The 24,030-nt window shown below is 44.8% G+C and overlaps 12 protein-coding genes across 12 annotated transcripts; 4 read left to right on the top strand and 8 right to left on the bottom strand.

The window, feature by feature from the left end:
• Positions 1 to 96: 96 nt before the first annotated feature.
• PUMCH_000526 (uncharacterized protein) lies at positions 97 to 2,352 on the top strand (the record flags this gene model as incomplete). The annotated part of the gene is made up of 1 exon (XM_063019608.1): positions 97 to 2,352. The coding sequence occupies one exon, from the start codon at positions 97 to 99 to the stop codon at positions 2,350 to 2,352; it is 2,256 nt and encodes a 751-aa protein (XP_062875678.1).
• A 34-nt stretch (positions 2,353 to 2,386) lies between these two features.
• PUMCH_000527 (uncharacterized protein) lies at positions 2,387 to 3,613 on the bottom strand (the record flags this gene model as incomplete). Its single annotated transcript, XM_063019609.1, has 1 exon — positions 2,387 to 3,613. The coding sequence occupies one exon, from the start codon at positions 3,611 to 3,613 to the stop codon at positions 2,387 to 2,389; it is 1,227 nt and encodes a 408-aa protein (XP_062875679.1).
• A 78-nt stretch (positions 3,614 to 3,691) lies between these two features.
• Positions 3,692 to 5,230, top strand: PUMCH_000528 (uncharacterized protein; the record flags this gene model as incomplete). Its single annotated transcript, XM_063019610.1, has 1 exon — positions 3,692 to 5,230. The coding sequence occupies one exon, from the start codon at positions 3,692 to 3,694 to the stop codon at positions 5,228 to 5,230; it is 1,539 nt and encodes a 512-aa protein (XP_062875680.1).
• A 141-nt stretch (positions 5,231 to 5,371) lies between these two features.
• Positions 5,372 to 6,805, bottom strand: PUMCH_000529 (uncharacterized protein; the record flags this gene model as incomplete). The annotated part of the gene is made up of 1 exon (XM_063019611.1): positions 5,372 to 6,805. One exon carries the CDS (start codon positions 6,803 to 6,805, stop codon positions 5,372 to 5,374), a length of 1,434 nt encoding a protein of 477 aa, XP_062875681.1.
• A 1,122-nt stretch (positions 6,806 to 7,927) lies between these two features.
• PUMCH_000530 (uncharacterized protein) lies at positions 7,928 to 9,865 on the bottom strand (the record flags this gene model as incomplete). The annotated part of the gene is made up of 1 exon (XM_063019612.1): positions 7,928 to 9,865. One exon carries the CDS (start codon positions 9,863 to 9,865, stop codon positions 7,928 to 7,930), a length of 1,938 nt encoding a protein of 645 aa, XP_062875682.1.
• Positions 9,866 to 12,270: 2,405 nt separating this feature from the next.
• Positions 12,271 to 12,852, bottom strand: PUMCH_000531 (uncharacterized protein; the record flags this gene model as incomplete). Its single annotated transcript, XM_063019613.1, has 1 exon — positions 12,271 to 12,852. One exon carries the CDS (start codon positions 12,850 to 12,852, stop codon positions 12,271 to 12,273), a length of 582 nt encoding a protein of 193 aa, XP_062875683.1.
• A 403-nt stretch (positions 12,853 to 13,255) lies between these two features.
• PUMCH_000532 (uncharacterized protein) lies at positions 13,256 to 15,898 on the bottom strand (the record flags this gene model as incomplete). Its single annotated transcript, XM_063019614.1, has 1 exon — positions 13,256 to 15,898. One exon carries the CDS (start codon positions 15,896 to 15,898, stop codon positions 13,256 to 13,258), a length of 2,643 nt encoding a protein of 880 aa, XP_062875684.1.
• A 745-nt stretch (positions 15,899 to 16,643) lies between these two features.
• On the bottom strand, positions 16,644 to 17,006 carry PUMCH_000533 (uncharacterized protein; the record flags this gene model as incomplete). The annotated part of the gene is made up of 1 exon (XM_063019615.1): positions 16,644 to 17,006. The coding sequence occupies one exon, from the start codon at positions 17,004 to 17,006 to the stop codon at positions 16,644 to 16,646; it is 363 nt and encodes a 120-aa protein (XP_062875685.1).
• Positions 17,007 to 17,269: 263 nt separating this feature from the next.
• Positions 17,270 to 18,304, bottom strand: PUMCH_000534 (uncharacterized protein; the record flags this gene model as incomplete). Its single annotated transcript, XM_063019616.1, has 1 exon — positions 17,270 to 18,304. The coding sequence occupies one exon, from the start codon at positions 18,302 to 18,304 to the stop codon at positions 17,270 to 17,272; it is 1,035 nt and encodes a 344-aa protein (XP_062875686.1).
• A 452-nt stretch (positions 18,305 to 18,756) lies between these two features.
• PUMCH_000535 (uncharacterized protein) lies at positions 18,757 to 20,856 on the bottom strand (the record flags this gene model as incomplete). Its single annotated transcript, XM_063019617.1, has 1 exon — positions 18,757 to 20,856. One exon carries the CDS (start codon positions 20,854 to 20,856, stop codon positions 18,757 to 18,759), a length of 2,100 nt encoding a protein of 699 aa, XP_062875687.1.
• Positions 20,857 to 21,269: 413 nt separating this feature from the next.
• Positions 21,270 to 22,550, top strand: PUMCH_000536 (uncharacterized protein; the record flags this gene model as incomplete). The annotated part of the gene is made up of 1 exon (XM_063019618.1): positions 21,270 to 22,550. One exon carries the CDS (start codon positions 21,270 to 21,272, stop codon positions 22,548 to 22,550), a length of 1,281 nt encoding a protein of 426 aa, XP_062875688.1.
• A 363-nt stretch (positions 22,551 to 22,913) lies between these two features.
• PUMCH_000537 (uncharacterized protein) lies at positions 22,914 to 24,005 on the top strand (the record flags this gene model as incomplete). The annotated part of the gene is made up of 1 exon (XM_063019619.1): positions 22,914 to 24,005. One exon carries the CDS (start codon positions 22,914 to 22,916, stop codon positions 24,003 to 24,005), a length of 1,092 nt encoding a protein of 363 aa, XP_062875689.1.
• Positions 24,006 to 24,030: the final 25 nt, after the last annotated feature.

The following is a 24,030-nucleotide window of genomic DNA, read 5'->3' on the forward strand; positions in this document are numbered from 1 at the left end:
TACCTGCATACCCTCCACATAGGCTCCACAAGACTTCAACTACCATCCATCTAAATACATCTAGAAGCAGTCTCTGAGTCGTAGTCTCTCACAAAAATGGACTACATTGCATTTGAGCCCTTTCCGGAAAATGACGCGCTTCCCTCACCTCAACCGTCGCTTTCAATCCCCCTCAAGTCGAACATTGAAAATTTGGGTGCCAAACTATCCCAGTTCAATAACTTGAAACAGTTCTTACAGCTGAACGCAGCTGACAACATCGAGGAAAAGGTCGAAGACTCGAAGTTGGCCGAGAAGTATGCACTTTTATCACTTGAGCAGTTGACGAAAGATCAGAAACCCTCTGATAGTTCGTCCTCACAAGACCCATTGGCCCGATCAGAAGCTTTGTCCACGCGATTGTCAAGGGGACTCAATCCGACTTTTGGAGATGCTTCTATGCGTGAGCTTTTCACTCGGTTAGAATCGAAGTCCTACGAAGAAAGCATGGATCATTTGGTAGACGCAGGCATAGAAGGATCGATAGCTCGTAAAAATTTGAGATCGCAGGTAGAAGCGGAGCTTATCAAAAATTATGCATCTATTCTTGCCGATTATGCGAAGCCGGTGAAAGTATTGAAGACGTTGGGCGAAAGAGTGTCTGCTCTTGTGGTCTCTATTAATGAAACTAAAGATCTACTAGAAAAGGACGTCGCAGCTACGTCTGATCTAATGAGCGAAATAGACGCCTTGAATTCTGAGAAAAAATCAATTGATTTGAAGAAGAGTCTTTTGGTGGCATTCCGCCAGAAGTTCACCCTCAATGAGTACGAACAGTACGTCTTGGAATACAATGACATCAACCAGGAGTTTTTCGATGCCCTTCTGCGTGCGGAGAAAATTAATGAGGATTGTCTGATTCTTCTTGCTGTTGATAACCCCAAGCAGGGTCGTAGCCTCTTGGCTAAGAACAACGATTTGGTTTCGAAAGCAAACCAGAAGATTACTACATTTTGTACCCGCTCGCTTTCCAATATCTATTCGCTCAATAATCGTGAAAGACTAAACACTTTACATATGTGCCTTGACTATCTCTCTCGATCCCCAGAAAAGTTGAATTCTGTTCTAGAATCATTCGTGAAAACACGCTCGGCGTCTCTCTTAGACGAATTCAGCTCTCAAATTAACGGAAATAATCTGTCAGATGGAAAGAGCAGCATATCCGACTCTCGCCCGGTTTATTTTTCGTCTCACGATCCCGTAAGATATATTGCAGACTTGCTAGCCTATGTTCATTCTATCGTTGCCAACGAGGCAGAGACAGTCAAAAACTTATTCGAGGGAGAGCAGGATCTTTCTCAAACAGCCAGTAAAATCTTGGAGCAAACTTTAGGTTCGCTTGCAAAACCAATCAAAGCCGAAATTGACCGCGTCGTTTCAGCAGAAACGAGGCTTCAAACTACTTGTCAAATCATGACCCATCTAGAACTCTATCATTTGATGTTCAATAAGATTTCCGATGCAATTGGAATCAATGAATCCATTGCCGCTGCAATGTTACTAGCCAAAGAAAAGGTAGAACTTATATTGTCAAACCGTTTGGCAGCTGCAAAAACATCCAACCTGGCAAGATTGGATCTCTCTTCAGATTTACAGCCACCAGAATGGATTATTGATTTCTATTCGGACATTCTTCCGGTGTTAGACACAATGACTTCAGCTACTGTTTTTGACATGCCTGAAGCTGAACACAAAAAATTCCTTGAGCTTATTGTCGATCAGCCTATCTCAGTTTTCGAGGAGCACTTGAATTTTGAATCTTCTGCATTTGATAGGCGCGACCTCGTCATTTTCAAGCTCAACTTCCTAGATCTTATAACATCTAAAGTTACACCAATTGTCTTGCTATCACTGAAAGTTGCAGAATTAGTATTGAAGACAAAGTCTCTTCGACAAGAAGCACAAGAAATTCAGCTCCAAGAATTGCTTCGAAGCTGTTCACTCACTGATTTCTACAATGTCACAAACATGATTTTCCCTATTGACAAGGAGCTTTTGGATCCATCAATATACCAGGCTATCACAGAAAACAAGCTCTTCAACAAGGAAGCGATTGCTGCTGCAAATGAGGACATTCAAGCAGTACTTCCAACTGCTTTAATGGACTCCCAATCAACGCTCATAAAACTTAACAATCCCATTGATGTCAAGGAGATTGTTACATCTTCCTTCGAACAATTTCAAGTCTTCTACACGTTATTTTCGGCTATAGTGACAGAGTATTTACAGGAGCCGCTCTTGTCATGGTCTTCAGATGATGTTGGAACCATGCTTGGTATTGACGATTCTGACTCCTACCTGATATTAGAATAATACAATTGAATCAGTGTAGAACTGATGCCATCTATTAAGTTCTCTCGGGAATTTGGCCTCTTCCATAACCATCCTTTTTGTAGTAGTCCATAGGATAATAATCCTTTACCCAAGTATCTTCATTTAACATTACCATAGCTTCGTACGGGGTGAGTAAAGGCTTTTCAAATGCGTAACCCCAATCAATCGACAATCGAGGACAAGCAACTTGAACAAATGCATCGATGTCATCGAACATTGCAAGTTTCTGAGGGAAAATTTCACTTAAAATGATTTTTACCACACTGATACCAACCTTGCTGAAAGCCTGTTCCAATCTGTCAAGGGTTTGTGGGTTACCCTGGCGACCCAATGCGCCTAGGATAAGACCAATTTTCTTTGCGTTTCTGGCTGTCTGAATGGCGTCCTGACGCACGTTCACCATCTGCTGCTGATCGTACCGCTCTCTCGTTAATTTCCGAGAGTATGGGTCGTAGCGGAAGGCAGGGATCTCGGGATTGTGGATCATAGCACTTTCAAGATGAAATCTTCCGTCTCCAATGTATATCATGGCATTGAGAGTTTTGTCGAGTCTAGCTGAAGTACAGCCTAGGACCTCACCTTTGGAAAGTGGCATTGTTTGAGGAGGAATGATATATATGGTTTTCTCGGGATCAGACGCTAGCTTATCAACAATACCATGAATAGCAGGATTGAATTGGATTGTTCCGAAACAGGCAATGCGATCACCGTGAGCGAAATTGAGCTTGATGGTGTTGACCAAATGGGTCTCATCAATGGCAATAGTGACAAAAACATACAAAACCTTGATTTTTGTAACATCAATTGGCACGAGACACAGGTGAGCATAGTGAATAATGAAATCACAATCTAGTGCCCTTGCGGTGTAGTCATCAATGCAACATGCACCATATGAAACATCGCCCATTACCACCGTCTCAACATTCCCAAATTGCTCCAAAATATCGGCAACAATCATGGAGTATATGAGAAGTCCCTCAGGCATCTGAAGTGCCACTCTGGTAGCATTGTTCTTGCGGATATTCCATATGCACTTGTGGATCTCAAAGTTGTAGTTGGAAGGTAGAAGTTTGATAGCCTCATTGAGATCCTTGTCCTCTAAGATTTCCTGAGGGATCTGATTCAATGCTCTACGAATTGGGCGCTTTTGAGTTTGAACCAACGCACTTTTTGCATCACCCGTGGGCGCTTTGCGTCCGACAAATCGTCTTGGCTTTTCAGAGACTTCACTTGACGACATTTGAAAGTTAGCTTCAAATTTCTATGTTTGAGTTCGCCAATTTAATGCAATCGAGTATCTAGTGGATTTAAAGACGAGATGAGCATCGCACCGGTCTTACTGCAGGAAAGTGATCCCTGGGGTAGATGCGATAAAGATACTCCAAAACAGCAGGGCCAGATAATGATTACGCCATTATTCACCGTCACGCAGGACGACGAGTTTCTCTATGTGTCCGTCAAAGTCTCGCATGTTCGATTCTCGGCGTCTGCCATCGAGATGGTCGTTGACTCTGAGCTATTCATATTCTCACTCAATCCATACTATTTGAGACTCCGCTTTCCCTACCCACTTATAGATGATGAGAGGGCGACGGCGACATTCAATTCGAAAGAGAGTTGTGTGGACGTGAAGTTGCCCAAGGAGAACCGTGGGCAGGAGTTCCCGGACTTGGATCTTGCCGCCAAACTTCTAGCTAGGAAGGAAGAGCCCGGTCCCCAAACCGCATCCAAACCACTTATCGAGGAGCTCGAGATTTCTCAGAATGTCGAAGATAAGTTTCAAAATGTCACCGCCGACTTGGCTCAAGAGGGAGAATCTCATGACTGGGAGCTTCCACAGGCGGTCGCCGAGGAGCCTCAAACCACAATCAGATATGGCTTCAACAACACTTACAATACCATAGTGGGTGTGTCACTTAGTAACGGAAACGACATAAATGAATTGGGCAATCCAGAAGCTGCGTTGCCCAACGATCGTATTGTGGAGCGTCTTATCAAAGAGAACATCAAGTTCGATCCGGAGTTCTATGCAGCCGACTACATTATGCACAAGCATCCATCCGAAGATGACGATAAAGACTTTGCGGCTGCTCTTGTCTGGAAGTCGCCAGTTACGCGCCAATTCATGGCTTGGTATAAGGAACAGAGTCAAGCAAGCGCTGAGTCTAAACAACAGGTCGTTCCCCTCTCATTCACCGAACAAGAGCAACAGCGAATGCTCCAACTTCCAAGGAAATCATATCTCATCGATGAATCCTACAAGCCTCAGCTCTTTGTCCTCATTTTGTCTGTATTGTTCGCGTACAACTACGACATGCGTGAAAACCAGGGCGAACACAACATAGAAAGCGTTTGGACGGTTGGAAAGTTGATTCCCCAATTTGCTTTTCTCGATTCTCAGCTCTTCGTGCCGGGAGAGAGTCACAATTCCATCTTGAAGTCAGCTGTCATCACAGGTATCAGACGAGCGCTCTGTTATCCACTCTACAGACAGTACTCGATAGCTATAAAGGCCTGGAATGATGTATATTATACTCTTCGAAGTGGAAAGCGTGTGGTTATGAAGTGCTTGCTCGAAGCCCGAGAGCTTTTCCGGTACCATGATGTCTACTACGTCTACGATAAGATATGGTTGGAAGACTTGTGTCTGTGGGTCTTGAGTGACTCGGTCTCCGAAGGAAGTCTCAGACAAGTAGCACATGACTTGAAGAAGGAGATAGATGCTCTCCAGAAGACGGAGATCACGTTTGAGAAGATAGACGATACCCAATCCGGCGACGCTATGATGGTTCTAGACATCGAAGAGATTGAAGCCTTTGCTGACCAATCTTATGCCGAGTATCTCGCACAAAACTGAGACATTCATTTACAGCTACTGAAAAACAAATGCAAATGTATAGATTGCATAAATCATGCTAATGGGTATTATTAGTGTAGGACTTGAGGATTACTCAACCTCATGAAATCATGTCCATTTGATTTCATCTAAATGATCGAATTATTCTCTATTCCTTCGAGGGCGCCCAGGTTTCTTCTTAGGCCATCTTTCCTCAAGCAGCTTCATGTCACTATTGCTCACATCGCTTATCTCCATCGACACATCTTCTTCAGGTGCCTCGTTGAGTCTGTAAGATGGTCCGCCAGGAGCAACTCCATAAATCGGGGCCGAAAAGTAAGGGTTAGCTTGGGACAGAAGGTCCACAGACATGTCACTAGATTTATGCCGTTTGTGGGTCATTGCAGCACGGCTACTGCTTCGTGAATGACCCAAGGGCTCAGTCGTATACTGCCCCAAAGGAACGTCGGGCGCTGGACCTGGCGGCTTGTCTGGCATAGGCGGATCACCTGGGTTTTGTGGTTTCCAGTGGTGGAACTGAATGATATGCTGGAAAGAAGTCATCGACTCCTGGGATGGGATCTGACTATTTTTAGTCTGCTTATTAAGTGGCTGCGCAGGCGACGGCTTGACCTGAATTGCCGAAGTGGAGCCTTGAGGCGATCTGAGTCGCGAGGGTTGCGGAACCTTTGGCTTCGTGCGGTCTCCGGGCCTCAGGGTCAGCAACCCTGGATCGGCGGGCATGGAGAAATGCCGTTGATGGCTCGGAAGAGTGCGATAAGTTTGTCGATATGGAGTGACGGGATTGGTGAGGTTTGCTACTGCAGCTGCACCTATTTTTGCTGGAGATTGTGTTCTCTGAGGAGATTCGGGGGCAAATTTAGCGCCCATTCCAAAGCGGAAATTCATTGGAGCCACGAGACTAGCATTGTCGGGATTTTCGTACGCCCTGCCCGCAGGAGATTGGCCCGAACCAGCGTATGGCGAAGCTTGTGGGTAGTAAGGTGCAAAGACTGGCGGCATGGCTGCTGCAGACGGAAGAGTCACACTTTCAGGAGCAACCAAGGGAGTGGATCCTGAAACTGACACTGCTCGCACAGGAACCATTGGTACAGCCGAAGACTTTTGCGGTGACATTATCTGCCGAGGGTCCGACGGATCTCCGACCACCAAGTATGGTATCAAATGCGGTGGAACCTCATTCCTAGTCGCGTGCTCCATGATAGCTAGATTTCGAGAAGCAACTTCTAGACGAATCTGCTCTTGTCTCGTTTTTTCTTGTTCAGTTCGTAGCTTTATTGCCTCTCTGAATGTGGATTCTGTCATAGGAAATATGGCAGCATCGGGTCCCAAGAGAGACGCCACGGTTGCTGTTGGCACAACAGGATTAGAAGTGCCGATTTGCGGCAGAAGATTATCATGTTCTTTATAATCGACTCTATCTGGATTTCTCAGAATGAGTAGCTGTGGAGCCGGTGCCAATCCAACAGAATGTGGTGGATCCAAACGTGGAGGCAAGGACTCCGCATTTCGCTTGTCTTTCTCTGACAGCGACAGCTGTGGGTCGATGAGATTTTTGACGTTCATTGAACTCATGGGCCCGGCATGTGTGGAATCGATGTGATCAAGTGCTTTGATGGAGGGAACCTGTAGGGATTGGAATCTGAAGGCTTGTTGATGGGCTGTGCCAAAGACAGGGACAAAACAAGGAGCTTGATAAGAAAGGCAAGTGCGAAAAAAAACCAAAATACAAAGAAATGACCACAGGAGGGGCAATTCGGGGGACGAAAGCTTGACAGCGAAAAAAATAAGAGTCAGAGGGAAGGAAAGTCCGTCAAAAGAAGAAAAGAAGCACCAGTTGCCAAGCAGAGATGGTACCCACAGTCAGTTGAAGATATGGAGGAGCGAAGATTCTATTTTCGGGTTTGAAACGGCTCATAATTTTAATCCGACCAGTTTAGGCAATGTAATTGCCCGTAACTGTGGCTATGTGCCGACCGCGTGCGAGCCCTGGCCATGCCTATTTGTACGTGCCTAACAGTTATGGGTGCCAGCACGCCCTATTGGGAAAAAGTTGCTGTCAAAATCGCGTCGAGACGTGTCTAAAACGCCCATTTGGCTTACTTTCGGCCAACTACAAGCATTGCCTTGTTACGAGCTCTTGTCTATAGTCGCCCGCTCAGCTTCGTGCCTGCAGAACATACCTTTTTTTACGTGCCGCTTTGAGTTGTGTGCCGGATGTGCCTCCTGTATTGACCATTTTAGTCAATTTAAGGTTGACGGTTGGCTGTTGCCGATTCACTTGACTGATTTTGGTGTTTTAGGTGTGTTTACCAATCGGGAGCCAAAAAAATGAATAACTCTGCTCTTTTGGGACACAACACATTTGGCACTGTGATTTGTTCTCTAAATAAGTCAAACTGTCTCTGTTTGTAGTGTCTGACTCCTTGAAAAACGCCAAATTTAAAGTTAGTCGCTTGTACATATTGAGTACATGAGTGATCAGGACCTAGACCGTTTGTCCAAGGCACCACCAGAATAAACCGATAAATCTTCTCGTAAATTAAAGTATCCTGTCCCTTTTGCTAAGGTTTTTATCCTAACCAGCAAAATTTTACGAACTTTATGACCCTACATGCACTTCTTACATCTGGCTGATTTGCTTTGTTTGGCCGCACGTATCTACAAACAAATAGGGAACAAGGAAAATGCAATGACTTAAAATGGTTCGACTTTAAACACGATTTCTGCATCATAGTTTTGAATGTTTTGGATGTCTCTTCTGAAATTGTTTCTCCAATCAACTACCTTATCGACCTTCATGAGAAGCTCGCCTGCTTTGAATACTTGAAGACCTTCTTCAAGCCATTCCTTCCTAATCTCTAGTTCAAGCTTTTCACTGTATGTGTAGCCATTAACAAACAGATTGGCAATGGCCAGCGTCCAGCCCATGGACCAAGGACTAAATACTGACTTGTTCGAGGTGCCCAGCACGTCAACCAGGTATGTAGGCTCTGGGGTGTCGAAGTCACGATACGACACATACATACAGCCACTGGATTTTGGTTGCATTAATTTCAAGAATAATGGTTCCGGATTCTCTCCAAAAAGATGACTGAGTCCCTTCTGCTTGGCACGTGAAACCAAAAGCTTCTCCATTCGGACTGGTGCTTGGAACATTTTCTTGCTGCCAATTATATCAACGAATAAGTCAAGTCTAGGATCCTCCTTTGATGGAATCTTAAGCGGGTTCTTGCCTGCAAGCACCGCTTCAAATAACTCTAAGCAAAACAGGTTGTATTCCCTGTATTTAATTGGTACAGTCTCACCCTTAAGATAAAGATCCTTGTTGGGCTGATCAAATGGGATTATTTCAAATCGGCGAGTATCTGATTTCCCTAGGAGACTGAGAAGTGCTTCCATTTGAGGAATGCTCTGATGCTTGACAACTAGGTAAACATTTAAATTGTAGAGAAAATTGCTGTAGAGGCTAGAAGCAAGAATTTGTGCAATCGTATATCCCAAGCAAGTGTCAGCTCCATTTATGAGGACGTTCGCAGTATTTCTGGCCCTGAGAACATCTTCCACAGCAGAGATTGACTGTTTCGCTCTACAGTAAAGGGCACCAAAAGTCGCGAATTTTGCCATCGGCGTAAGCACGTCTTCGATTTCATAAGACTCTTTTGGAGGCAATTTCAACTTTGACTGCTTCACTGGCTCTTTCGGCTTCTGTGGCTCCTCGGTCTCCTGAGAACCGTCTTCAATTGCAAAAAACGATGATGGTTTGAGAGAAAGACGAACATCCAAACTCTCGACCTTCAAGAAATCATCATCGTTTATGGGTATAACAGAGTCGGAGGGGCTCAAGACTATGCACGTCTGTAATGCACCTTTTTTCTGGGCTGGGTCTGTGCAGCCAAACACTCTTGTTCCCACCAGAAATTGGGATCCTTTGTAATCCGAACCGATCTTCGAAACTACACCAACAAAGTTGTAGCCCAAGCCAACCTTCTCGTCCGATATGTTGTAAGTGTATGAACTGAGCTTAGTCATATCCAAAGTGGACACAGATGCATACTGAATGTCAACCATCATCCGATTGGCAGGCAAGGGAAACTTGAACTCAGAATAATGAAAATTGATTGCCGTGCTTTTGTTCACAGTAGATATCTCTTTGATGGCCCGGGTCGGACGGTCTGGAATATCCTTAAGTTTGAGTGTCTTACTAGTCTTTACTGCCGGCAACGTATCGACAGCATGCTGGCCATCTTTGCGATCTAAATATGCGAGTTCCGAAGGCAATTTCCAAAACGGATTGTCCTTGAGCTTCTCCCTCTTTCTCATTTCAAGGTACCGATGATGTTCCTGTAGATCTTCCTCCGGCTCAGGAGCAAAACCTACCGATTTACGTTGTTTCGGTTGTTTTGAAGGGATTTTATTTTCTTCTGATTTGTTCATTTCAGGAGAGTCTTTCTCTTCCTCTTCGGAAAATGTAGTAGCTGATCCGAGGACCAGACTGTCTGATCCGGGTATTGCGGGAAGCATTTTGGCCTCCTTTTGATGAGAACTTTGGTCAATTGGAGTCTTCACGTCCAACGGATCTACAACATCCGTTTCATTGAGCGGAATATCCGAAAATCCGGTTCCACTTGCCATCGAATGTTGTACTGTGGGGAACACCTTGGTAGCAGCCACAGCGATTGTGCTAGTGACCAAAAAATGGGAAGTCGCGGAAATTAAATGCTCTCAAGAAACCCTGGAAATGTCAATATTTCAAATTTTTACTCTGGGATTTAGATGGAAGGTTATTTATTATGGATTATTTTTGTCTGTGTAGCTTTTAAATGGCTCATGTTATCTCTAAATTCAGGTGATGAGTGACTGATAAGCACTTGACTGCAATGTATGATCCATATCCTTGTATTATTTGCATTTGGAAAGAAAGTGTGCTTCTGTTCAAAAGGAATTCTTAAGGATGCATTCCTTCCGGCTCATTTCGGCTGTGTTGTAATCACCCCGAGAGCTATCCAATTCACATAATGATAGAGATTTTTGGTCCTTAAGGGTAAGCGTCTCAAATGATTTTTTTTGCCTCAAAAATTTGCAGAAGAGATTTTTTGATGTTGATATAGGTTGCCCCGAATAATTGAGACATCGACCTTTGGCGATTTTGCTCTATAGCTTTTCTTACAATGGTATCTGGTCCGGTAGATTTTCTATCGAGAAGATCCAGTTCGGAATCGTCGTCAAAAATATCCACCAAGATCATTGCTTTGTGGAAAGAACTGAAACTAATCATTCTTGGCTGGCTCTATTTTTTAAAAACTCTAGGTATCCACCATTGATTCTGGGTGCGCAGAAACATATGCATTGAACCCAAAGCAGGAATGAAATTGTACAACTGCAAAATTTCCGTTTTCGATGAGTGCTCCTTCAGCTGTGTTGTTATGTGATGGGAATGAAGTATCCTTGTGGGATTAGTTCAGTCATGATCGAGCTTTGTCAAAGAAATCAACAATGTATCTGGGCACTTCTTCAGAAGTTTCAATGGGGAAGATTATTTTAAGATACTCTTTTCCTCCATGATAGTAGCCAAAAGAGTCAGCATTGAGCGTGGCCTAGATCCACGAGAAGAGATGACCCCATAAATTCAAGTACTTGTCCGACTCAAGTTTGAGTCCCAAGTTGATGTTCTTGATGTATCAGGGCTCATAAGCTGCTCTTACCTACGCATACGAGAGAAGTGCTAGATGTCCTGAGGGGCATCTACCTTATTATTATCCATCGTGAGGCTGTACTTGATTTACTAGTAACTTGGTTTGTTAGTCTAGATTCACTGTCCTTTCAAAGAAGACACAAAGACGTATTTATATAGTATGTTAGGATGCAACGCCGAGGGTACTCGCTGTGCGCCTAGGTGTATAGTACCTATTCTGGTATCAACACCCGTACCTCGGGCATAGTCTCAACGGTTTGCAGCCAATTCATGCTTTGGAACGAGATCACATGCGCAACAACTTATGTCAGGGTTTCCCAGCATAACTTGATATTCATGAATGTCATTGAAGGGCTCTGCGGAATGAGTGACAACACTGGGTACCATTCTCCCCTCATTGTTAGCTCAGAATGCCTGCGAAAAGAATGTTCATACTCCGGGTATAGTGTTCTTCCTGGCAATTCAATCTCCTCCTTTTTCAAACTTTATTTATGTTACTCTGTTTCCCGGTCAGTAACGGGTCAATCCTATCTGCGTCTTGATTCACCTGGTTTCATGCATTGTTCTATACTACACATTGGGACGTCATCCTGTACCGACCTGTATATACATTCACCATTTTTTGGATACTTCCGCATATTTTTCTTTAGAATCAAGGTCGTCGACAAACAAGCGATATCCTTCCCTGTTAATACTTTTCGTATGGGTCATTGCATGTAGAATGAGATTCATCACTCGGATTAAGGTTTCACATAACCAATTTAAGCCAATTTCACAGGCGAAACTGGAGTCTTTGACTCTTCTCGCATCAGAAAACAACGACTTGTATTAATTTTTAGCCTCTTCAAAATTGAACAAACACTATGAAAAGTACTCGAAGATACCGCTTTTCTTTTTATTAATTTTTGTAGTTTCAGAGCGATCACTACTTTATTGACAATGCAGCTCATTCAAAGATCACAAATGATTCTAGACAGTCGCATTGGCTATTCGTTCAAACCGGTCGGTATACCGAAAGCACTATCCAACATCACGGTGCAAAGTGCTACCTTTGCCCAGAACTATCGTGTGTCTTGTAGCCAGTACTTCATTACAGTAGATGAACTTAAAAGAAGGGCTCTGTTTTTCTCAAACAACGCAAAAATGGGCCGTTTGGAATGGAGACAAGTAACCAAAACCCTCTTTTTTAACCAAAGAATTACAAAATCAATCCGAAGATCTATAAATAAACCATATTTTATCAAAACCACGGCTGAGTCTAGGTTCATGCTACATAGTCTCAACCCTTAAATCTCTATCGCGACACTATGAGCCCCTAGTTTTCCAAAACGCCGGCTCAGGCCTCCTAATCATCCTTGCTTCTCTCCTCCAGTGGGGTCAAGGCATCGTAAGCCGTCTGTGCGCTCTTGAGCTGCTTCTTCATTGTTTCAAGGTCAGTCTCCTTCTGTTTGAGCTGCTTCTTCAACTCAGCCACCACCTCACTATCATCATGTTTAGGCTCCTGCTGCAACTTGCGAAGCGCAGCTTCCTTGGTGACTAGGTTGCGCAAGATAGACACTACTGTGTTGATGGACAAGGCCAAGTACAAGACCGCACCTGTGATGTACAAGTTTCTCTGCGCATAGAACTTCAGGGCGAGCTGATCGTACAGCATATCACCACCCCTGGCAGCGTTGGCCATCTGCGCATAGTAGGGATTGTCGGTGTGAGCATATCTCTGGAGTTTCTTCACACAATCGGTGAACTGAAGCGCCATGAGAATTGACGAGAATACCAAACCCACCTTGAAGTTTGCGTTCTGACGCAACGCAGCTGCGCCGTTGACCAAATTGCGACGGATCACAAATGGCATTGGCAAGAGGTAGATGAACAAAACCACCATTTCTGTGACTAGCACTGCGAAGACTATAGACATTTGAATACTCATGATGGCAATGGAGATATTGAAACTATCAGGTGTGGAGAAGTTATGCGAGTGTGTGGAGCTTCTGGTTTTGTGTGCTTCAGAAGTAAGTAAGGGGTGTGAAATATGGTTCAGTGGCAAGCTACGTGGACTAAGTGTGCGGAAAAGTTATAATTAGGATTGAAGATAAATTGAGTGTTGCGAGAGAATAGGCTATCAGGAAAATGTTTTGGGTTTTATAAAAAAATATCTTGGCATGGGTATTCATTACTTAAAGGTTGACTGCTGAAAATTCGCAGCCCAAGTATTAAAGAACAAGGTCTCGACTTTGCAACTGCGACATAAATTGCAGAATACTTAAGAGAATTTGATAGGCTTCCTATCAACTCACTTTTTGATTCATCTTCTGTTTTGTTTGTTCTTTGTCTTACAAGCCTGTGACTCTTCTGGCGTAGATGTACGAGATGATACTGAACACCGTGATACCCAACAAAATACCGTAGAACCACACGAGGCCAGGATGCTCTTGGCCAGGAACGATACAGTTCATACCCCATAAACCGGTCACAACATTGATAGGAAGAAGAATAGTACCCAAAATAGTCACCTTACCCAAGATGTCGTTAGTATCATTATTAATCTTGGTCATATCGATGTTGATGATAGCCAAGTAGTTGGAATGCGACCGCGCAAGTAGTTTCTCATAGTGATTGAGCGATTGCACCATGGTGACAATGTGATCCTGAATGTCTCCCAAGTACATCAAGATCTCCTGTCTCAGAGACTGTCTCACTGGGAAACTGCGCGAGTCTGCTGGAAGACTCACCAAGGACTCGTTCTCAGAAAAACGTTTACTGAATCCTTTGATGACGTCCGCCTTGGTACCCAAGAGTCTCATGACAGACATAACTCTCTTCCTACACTCACCAATTCTCCGCAACATGTCTCCCTTTCTCTTCCAGGCAACAATACCTGACAGAGTAGACCTTGTAGTAGTAGTTGTATTGGACTTGGTTCCATGGCTTCTTTTAGAGTCGCTCATCGCATAATCTGACCGGGAACCACGATGAGTAGGACGCCATGAGATCTTGCTCTCTCCTGGAACTTCCACGATAGACTTGGATCTCTGTCGACGATAGAACACATTATTTGCACCCTGTTTTGCTCTACGGTGATCGATCAGACTAACTTCTGAGTCGGTATCGGGATCAGAATCGGTATCAGAATCAGAATCATGGCTCGAGTTGAGCTTCATAATTTGATCTTCAATCAAATATACCTCTTGCTCAATGCTATCAACCAATGGTGCGAAAGAGTCGGTGATGTCGTCAATTAAGCCATAACAGATCCAGTCTGATGAAACAGTCAAGTGATCCTTAAGCATCCGAATTCTACGACGCACATTGATAGGATGAGGAGTGGCACTAAAGTGAAAGGTCAAGACACCATGTTTGAAGACAATCATGTACATGTTCAATGGGCAAAGCTCGCCGCTACGAACTTTTCCCCTCTTAGAAATTGTCGACAGACTCTTGGAATTTTTAGATGATTTCTTTGATGAGTTATCGCTCAGTTTACCGAAAAGTTTTCTTAAGTAATTGAAGCGCAGTTCGTGGTTCTCATCTTTAGAATATTCCAGGATTTTGTTGATCTTCTTCTCATGCTCCATGGCTCGTTGTTTCCGTCTTTCGTAAACCACATCGAAAGAGGTGAAACAAAGGAGATAGTACAGTTTGAATAGCTCGACTTTTTCTCTTGCCTCACTCAAGAAAATATCCTCGGTTGTGAGCGGGTGAAGACCAAATGTCTTCGAAATGACCTTCATTTCTTCCTCCAGCGGGTCAAGGATATCTAACCAGAAAGGAGATCTATGACCATGATGCCCATTGCTTGTGGAAGGTGCTGTGGATGAAGTATTGGCATTGGGGGGAGAGAGTTTGATGGCTGAGGGCGTGGGTGGTTGCAAATGAGTATTAGATGAAGCAGCAGTCTGAGCTGTATTAACCTTTTTACTCTGGCCACTGAGGTCTGCCGATGAGCTCCTAGATGCTAAGCCAGTTTTGGTATGGTACTGACCGAAAAGATGATTCAAAGATGACAGTAATTGCTCCCGATCAACTTGTTGTAGATCGGAACTTACCAAACCAGAAAGGGTTGGTGAGTGGATGGTGCCTTCGAAGTCTTCACGGAAATATGTGAAACGACACAAGCGCTCCGATTTGCGCTGGTTGGGGTTGTTGAGGATGGTAGTGACCTGTTCCTGGCTCTTTTGCCATGGGTGGATCTGTTTCGGACGGAAGCGAAGCGACAGTGATCCCAGCCGCAACAGGCTTTCTTCGTCGACACGAATCAGTTGTAAGAGTGGAGTGCCCTCGGATACTGGCAGAACTTGGGTAGGATCCACACTCTGCACTGGTATCTGAGATGAGCCTACATGGCGCGCCACTGGGACTCTGAAATTTACAGCCTGAAACGTTTCGGCATCTTCCTTCATTTCGGCTTGCAAGTCTTCGATCTCCTCGGCGATGTACTCCTGCAAAACCAGCAAATCGGGCCATACATAGGGTCTATCGGAGCTATCATCATCTATCCTGTGGTCGTAGTAATCAGGGAAACACACATCGTCCAATGACGTCAGGTCACTCAGATGGTCCAGTGAAGGGTTCAGCTCGCCGAATTCAAGCAGCAGCTTGTTGGATTGGCCCGAAAACTCACTATAGTTATCATGTTCGTGCTGCACGCCAAACTCATTCACATCGCGCGTGTAGTGGTCTACATCCAACGCAATCGGTCTATCGCGCCCGCCGTTCTGTCCGCTCTGTTCAAGGAGCGTCTGTAAATTTCTGTTCGTGAGTGGCGCCTGTGAATTGTATTGATGTTCTGATCCTTGGCCGTTGACGGATCCTGGAAAGTACAGCTCTGTGACGGAAGGAATGGCCGGTCCACTAAATGGAGATGGTTGATCGGTCGCGTTATGGCGTCTGCCATCCAGAACCAGGCTGCCGTGGGCCGATTTCAACAGGGGTCTATGTGGCTTCCTCTTGTTCTTTGATCTGCTTTTCTTCGCCATGATGTGGGATTAGGTTATGAGAATATGGTATATTAAGGGATAGAAATTTGTGTTTGTGGGGATTTCTGCGGTCGCATATATCCGATGGACTAGACGGAAAAAGAGTGGTGCTGATGATTTCGGGCTAGGAATATTCAGGGTCTGAATCATTGCTGCATCGAATAAGCGCCTTCTGTCTGCAGGATCAACAGCTTCTCAGCCGGGCGTGAAACACACGCAATAGCCGCTGAGGTGAATGGAGGATATATAAAGTAAAAAAGATAATCAGAGTAAAAGATACGGATGTTTTGAGTTTTCTTGGACTCTTTCATTTTCTCTTTCTCTTGTCCCGATTTCTGGATTGTTGCCTGCTATTCGCATAATTGGTTGCAATTTTAGCTATCGTTCTACTTAGAGAAGCTCGGGTTTCTCCGTCGATAAGACTTTCTGATGCAAAACATGAGGAGAAGAATAATTTGGGCACTCAACGTTGAGCTCGGCTTTCTGTTCTTACTGTTCGACTTCGGATCGCGTAGATTTCTAAACTGATCGTATTTGCTGGATCTTATAGGCTCACTTCGCTTTCGCAATTATTTCACAAGCCATTGGAAAATCGATCAAGACATTTACGACCTCTTTCTTGATTCTGAAGTGCCTTGACATGATTCGGATGCTTTTTGGTGACACCATCTTCTGAGTTGCACATCCTTGTTGAGGCTTAGAAAGTACTGTAACTTAGCAATCATCAAACAATAAGGAACATGCTCTATTCAGAGTCTTCGCTGTCTTCTACCAATTCCTCTGATTTCTCCTTTTTCGGTGCCTCTGCCTTGTTCTTCTTCACTTTCTCATCAGAAGACTCTGTCTTGGCCTTTTTGTCTCCAAGACGCTTTAAAGCAGCTGAAATTTCGTCTGCAGATTCAAGTAGCTTCTTCCATGTCTCCTCGTTGAGTGAAATTCCTTTGGATCCGGGCTTCATGGTGTTGGTTTTCTTGTCTTCGTAGAACTCCCTGATATCCACCAACTTCATTCCATTGAACAGGCGAACACTTACTCTCTTTTTGGTATCCAACTCAATTGTGGCTGCCGTCTCATTTTGCAGGTCGTCAAAGGTTCTTTTCGGTGGCATTGGAAGAAGTATGTTGTTGGAGAGTGATCACGTGTATTTGCAGCCAATACAAGGTCTTACAAAATGTGAAAAATTATCAATTGCTTTTGAACGATTCGTTCACTAGAAACTGAAGCTTTACTCAATAATGACCAATTTGCTTCCTGTGCTAGTTCTTTATAACAAGTACAGTAATTTGAATTCTAAAGGCAACATGGGTGAATGTTCAATTGATAAAATCTATAAAACGTGCTTATCTTCAAAGAACTTGGACAATTGACTGATCAGTGCTCGATGCCACTGGGCCAGGTCTCGTTGAAATGGGAGCCCAACAGAAACTGGAACTTTTCGAAAAGCGCCTCATCTCCATTATCCAAATCACTTCTGACATCTTCGAAACCCTTGAGCGCCGACTCCAATTCCGCAATGGAAGACACGCCCAAGACAGTGCTCACCTTAGGATTTATCTTCAACTTACCCTCAGAGTCCTTCTCTCCGGGAAGAAACAGCCACTTCTTGATTGCGTATCTCGTGGCGAGCTCGGCTAGCTCAACATTATCTTCCTTCAAGAGCTTGTCGGCGGAATCTTGCACGGCATCTCTGAGCTCTTTCGACGCAGGATGGAAATCGTGTGTTGGTCCGGATCGAAGCAACGACATACTCAAAATGGACCCGTTCATGAGCTTTTTGACGTGAGCCTTGGTGAGGAAGTCCTCGTAAATGTCAAAAAGCTTGTTGTTCTGTAAACATCCATGACTGTAGGAAAGAATTACGTCCAAGGCCCCGATTTCGTTACTATGGGTGGTGCTACATTCGTAAGCGAGCTTGTACAAGTACTCGACGGGATATCCGGAAATACCGATGTACTTAATAATCCCCTCCTTTTTGAGCTGCACGAGCTCACGAAGTGCCTCAAATGCCTCGTCGGCAGTAACAAATTCAACATCATGCATGTATACCGCATCCAAGTATGTGGTCTTGAGTCTCTGTAAAGATCTCAACACCGATTTCCGCACATGTTGTCTACTATAGTCAAATTCGTCCTCTTGGATTCTTCCGGCTTTAGTGAAAATAAAATACTTCTCACGTGGCCATTCCTCCTTAATTGAGTCCAAAGCGGCGCCCATAAGCTCCTCCGATTTACCATAGTACGGCGAGGTATCCAAAGCGGTATTGCCCTTCGAAAATGCTTCCCTGAAAATATCAGCTAGCGGAAGCTTCGATGGATCCTTTGAATATATGGTGTTGCAGACGGCTCCACCAATGATAAGTGGTGGAAGCTCGTCTAAAGTGTAATTGCTGGAAGAAGATTGAGACATGAGGATGGAAAATTTTAAAGATGTTCAGCTACAAAGACGGTGGTCTCTTTTATATAGTTCTACCAGATCTAAGTTTGTCTATGTTGCGATTTGTGGGATTCCGAGAGACTCTATTAGCAATGGTTAATAGTGGTAGCAAGGTTGGGGGTTAGAAAATTAATAAGCAGGAGAGGCAGCGTAGATATATTGTAAAAGTGTTTGTAGACCTGTAATTTCACGATTGGTTTTAAAAAAAAAATTCTAGAACTGTCAACTAATTTGATTCTTGTTTTGGTTTGTGGCCCTTGCCGATCTGAGACAACCACACTTCATATAGGGTGGTATTGAATAGTACTCTGGCAAACTTACACAGGTTGTTTTGAAAGAATTTCTTTTTATTGTGGTTGCAAATAAAATGGATTTGCCAAACAAATATTCTTACGGTTCGAACTTGAATCCAGTCCCATTGTTATCTAAAATACATCGTCACCTTCAATGACATAATTATATGGCACCAATCCAACAGATCCCCTTTCGGATCCACAATTTTCGCCCAACTCACAAACATACCAATTGTCCTCTTGTTTGTGGATCACATACATATGCCAGCCCTTCTTGAAGGCAAGTTCTCCGTCCTCGCGGGCCTTGTATCCATACTTTGCAACCGCCTTCGTGACAAAATGAGCCTTGGTAATTGGTGTGATGCCTTCCACAAAAGAATTGAGATTCTTGAAGGATTTCGTTGGAGACTGCAGCAAAGACCGTCTGTGTGTTCTGACGGGCAGATCTTGAGCCAGACCTGGCAGTCTTCGTTGAGGGCTACCACCATTGTCGACACCAGAGTAGGACTTGCTGAAGTTTGTCTCAGGAGCCCTGAACAGGATTGAATCTTTTCTGGTGGCCTTTTCTTGGGAATCGTCCACAAAATCAGACGCAGGTCGTGGTGGACTGGAGTTTTGCTGCGTTGACCGCACAGAGCGTCTGAACTTGTTGACGTCTCCGTTTCCGCCTGCGTTGAGGTCATCGAGCGCTTTGGCGATGAAATCAATGGAGAAATCTTTGGTAATATGCACCGGCTTGCTGGCCTCTTTGTCCTTTTCTGGCGATTTGGGGAACATGTAGCTCAAATCTTGCAGGCGGCGATTGATTTCCTGTTGGAGCTCCTGTCTCAGCTTTCTTCTTGGAGAAGCCCAGCTTCTCTTAGTGTCGTTGGAATAACTCGATGGATGCGAATAAACAGACAGATGCGTGGATGCATGGTGTTGTTTGTCGTCGAAGATGTCGTTGCTGTCTCCAGTTACATTACTATACTGTGATGGCTGTTTGAGCAAAGTTGTATGGCTCTCAGGTAGCAAAACAGGCTTTGATTTGATGCCGGTGTCTGGTGAAAGGTCAAGAGACTTGCGGATTGGCGGTAGCGTTTTCTGGGGCGAAGGGGTTCTGGCCACTGGCGCTGGTTGACTTTTTGGAGGAGACGTTGAGGGTGATCTAGCACTTCCGGTCGTTGCTGTCATTCCAGAATGTGTCGAGAATGTCCGTGACAAGATCTGAGTGTAGTCTGGGTCCTTGAAGTTGGCAACAGTGTATTTATCCTCCGAGGTGTCGTCGCAACCTCCAGCAAAGTTCACAAATTCTGGTGGGGAAGGAATCTGGCTGCCTGTGCCGTAAGTGACTACGAAGTCAGTTGCATCTTTAGGAGCTGCCACGTTAGCAAAAGAAGACCTGGTGGTATCTACTGCCTGGTCCCAGTCGACACACAAAGAAGCGACATGGTTGCAGAAACTGAAACAATTGAGTTTGCAGATTTGGATCCGCTCCACCTCCAAGGAGTAGATGCTCAGCAAGGCGATGGACCAGTCCCTCACCCAAATTTCATGAATCTCCCTGTATCTCTCGACCGCCAGTTGGTAGTTCTGCGAGAGTGTCGCCAACGTCAGTCTCACTTTGTTGAGCTTCACAGTGTGATTATCAAGCTCCTTACCCCAGGTTGTTTGACATTGTAGCGACAATGTTTTCTCTTGTGCACATGCAAGTCTGTACTTCTCCTTTGCTGCACTTACAGTCTGCTTCAAATCATGCTTCCTTGCCAAAACTTTGTGCATGTGGGTCTCGATTTTGGCGATATTCCGGTCGTAGATCTGGCAGAAATTATGCAACTTCTCATAGTTGTGAAGCGACACCGATCGAACAAACTTGCTGTGTTGCTGTACCATCCGGTCCAGCTCGAGCCGGAACTTATCTAGAGCTATCTTCAACGTGCCCGTCTCGCCGTTCCCATATTTAGACGAGCCCGAAAGCTTTTCGAGTTTTCTGTTGTATTCGCGCTCAATTGCGAGTCGTTCTTTGTAGAAATGAAGAAGTTCTGTGAGGGTAGCTTGAGACGTTTTGATGCGCAGCTGTATGGCTGCAAAGCCCGCATCCTGGAGGCCCCAGAACGAGTTGACGAACGCCTGTTCCGAGGATGCCATTTGGACGGTATTAACGTTGTGTTGTATTGTTTTCAGCACAAGAAGAGCTGAAGAATGTGGTAGTATGGAGCGTTTGTTGTTGTATTGCCGGATTGGGCTGGCCATGTTGATCTGCAGGCCGTGCGTCAACTATAAATGCGGGTACTGCACATCGGATCCATTAGTGCCTAAAACAGAACCCACAGTATCGCGTACCGTTCTAGGACATTTGGCGACTTATCTGCAGGTATTTTTCGGACTTGCCCATTGTCTCCGAGACCCTGTCACAAACTGTTCGTGCTACATGTCGGGGAAACACTTTAATCGAAAGATCATGAGATGGCAGTCAAGCACACGACGACCCCTGGCCAGGGCTCCAAATCTCCAGAACAAATTTTCCCCACAATTACCTTCCCGGCGACATTGAAAAACGGCCCGCACCCCAGATGTGGCTTTGTCACGTGACCACTTGTCACCTCCATCCCTCCATCGATTTTGTCCGGGGTTGTGACTAATCTACACCCTACAACTTTTTCTTCATGAACGAGGCTATCAAGAACAACCGCCTATATCGGTGGCTCCTTTGGGTATGGAACTTTCTCCTCACCAACTGGTTCTTCGTCTTTTTGGCGGTGGCCATTGCACTAGCACATCTGTTCCCGAACTTTGCTAAACAGGGCGGAATGATTAGATCGGAATATCTGATCAGTTATGGTGCGGTTGCAATTATTTTCTTGGTTTCGGGCCTACTGATCTCCTCCAAGACACTTTTCAATAACTTGACTCACTGGAGAGCGCACACCACCGTTCTTACCATGTCATTTCTTATCACTTCCTCTATCGTGTACGGAATTTGTTGCGGAATTCGTGCTGCTCACGATTCGCTCATTGACGACTGGCTTTTGGTTGGACTTATAGTTGCGCAGTCATGTCCCACCACTGTTTCTTCGAACGTTGTCATGACCAAGGCTGCTGATGGAAACGATGTTCTCACTGTGAGCGAGGTGGTGATCGGAAACGTCTTGGGTGCGTTCATCACCCCTGCTCTTGTGCAGATGTACCTCACCGGTCCATGGGATTTCGGAAACCCTTCGCATCAGTCAACTCACATTTCTGTAGGACAGTTGTATGGAAACGTCATGAAACAGATCAGTCTCTCTGTATTCCTTCCTCTCTTTGTGGGCCAAGTGGTGCAGAACATCTTCCCTGCTAAGACCAAGTGGTGTCTCACCACCTTCAAGTTGGCCAAGGTGGGTTCGTTCATGTTGATCTTGATTATGTTCCAGTCATTTTCCACTGCGTTTGCTCAAAATGCGTTTACCTCTGTCAGTCATGCATCCATCATTTTCCTTGTGTTTTTCAATATTGGCATCTATTTATTCTTCACCATCATCACATACTTATACCTGAGGCCCCGTTTCCTTCTCCGCATCTTCCCTCGTGAACCTACCGCAGAAGACACCAAGCTCTACACATGGAGCTACAAAATCTTCCGTCCTTTTTACTACGACCGTAGAGATACAGTGGCCATCATGTTGTGTGGTCCCTCGAAGACTGCTGCATTGGGTGTTTCTCTTGTCTCTTCTCAATATGGCTCCGACAACCCAAAGTTGGGTATTCTTCTTGTCCCATTGGTTTTGTACCAGGCCGAGCAGGTGTTTACTGCTCAAATTTTGGTCAGATTCATGAAAAAATGGATCCATGCAGAAGACCCAAAGGAGGACCCTGAAACAGGGTCTCTCATCGAAAGCTCGGAAAACGACCCGGGCCATGAAAGTTACGACTCGGCACCAACTGTTCAAGTTCAGGGCCCAAAATAATGTCCTCTCACATCCATTCTACACATTGACGCTTTCGCATTCCATCATTAATGCTTTTTATGGACTAGAATCTCATTTTTTGTTCATCGATTTGTTTATTAGCACTGCCTTTATTTATCGACTCATTTACTTCTTTGCTACCTTCTGTATTATTGGCTACTTTGTGGCTACAGTTCTGAAACAAGTATCAGGTACAGCTTGTTTCAGCGCTTACAGTATCATGCATAATCTTGAAACAGGAGGAATATATATAAATAGGAATTTTTGTCATCATTTCTCGCTAAACTTTATTCTCCAGGTCGAATAAACAACCGCTTTACTGTTTGTTTTGTCTTGAGTCTTTGATTATTATAGGTATTTACAATGGATAGCTACGATTTGAAAAGTTTTCCCGGAAATAAACTCGAGGAACTTTTCAATCAATCTGCGCCGAGACAGAATGAATTCGAGATACCCGCAATGACTTACAGTGCAGATTTATGCACTAACATATGGCCAACAGATGATATGGTGGATGGGCAATACATACCCTTCATGACGATGTTTCCTGACACAGATTCGCCACTGGAGGAATCAACAGGCGAATCGTTTGGGAGGCCCGACTCGAGTCCACCACCGGAGCAACAAGTTGTACGTTACGAGCCGGACGTAGCGTCGAACGATGATCTAGAGTCTGAGATCAACCAACAGGAAGATTCTTTGTGCGAAGGAGAGTCGCGAGACGTTGCGACAGAAATATATGGTCCAGAAAGCTCAAACTGTCCAGAACTGCCACCAAAGACTGTTCGTGCGAAGAGAATATTGGATATGGCAACACTTATTGCACCAGGACCGGACAGCGAGTCTGAGCTGAGCTCCTCTTCCTATCAGAACGGACTCTCAGTCTTCAGCTATGGAGAAGTGAGCGAAGTAAAGACCTCGTTTGGAGAAGAGACTGAGAACGTCCCGTTGGAAGGTAAGAATCAGATTCTTTTTTTCAGTTCCGACCCAGTCTCCGAAAATTCTGGACATGAGAATTATACCAATTCCAGTGACGTTGCAGAGGTAGACAAGAATGCTCTCAATGACACAACATGCGCGGGTGGAAAGCACAGAGCACACGACGAGAGAACTAAGCAACTCAGTGCCAGGAAATACACAAAACAGGTATGGGACAGCTACGACCTGCAGCTCGATCGAGAATGTCGCTTCATGAACGCCAATGATCTAGGATATCCCTGTCCTCGTTGCGGCAAGGTATTTGTCCGAAACGATAACCGGAGGCGCCATTTTCGGTCGGCGCATGCAATGGTTCGGCCCTACAAATGTCCTCAGTGCGGTCGGGATTTCTCCCGGTCAGATAACTTGGCAATGCACCTTCGTTCACACGCCATGAGAGGACGTGTGGAGAGATCCAAGATCCCCCAGTCCATCCACCAGCAAACATGGTTCTATGCTTCAAGCGATCTTTTCTAAGTATAATCAAACGTAATGTTCTCCT

This window comes from Australozyma saopauloensis, chromosome 1, assembly GCF_035610405.1.
Source record: "Australozyma saopauloensis chromosome 1, complete sequence".
NCBI classification, from domain to species: domain Eukaryota; kingdom Fungi; phylum Ascomycota; class Pichiomycetes; order Serinales; family Metschnikowiaceae; genus Australozyma; species Australozyma saopauloensis.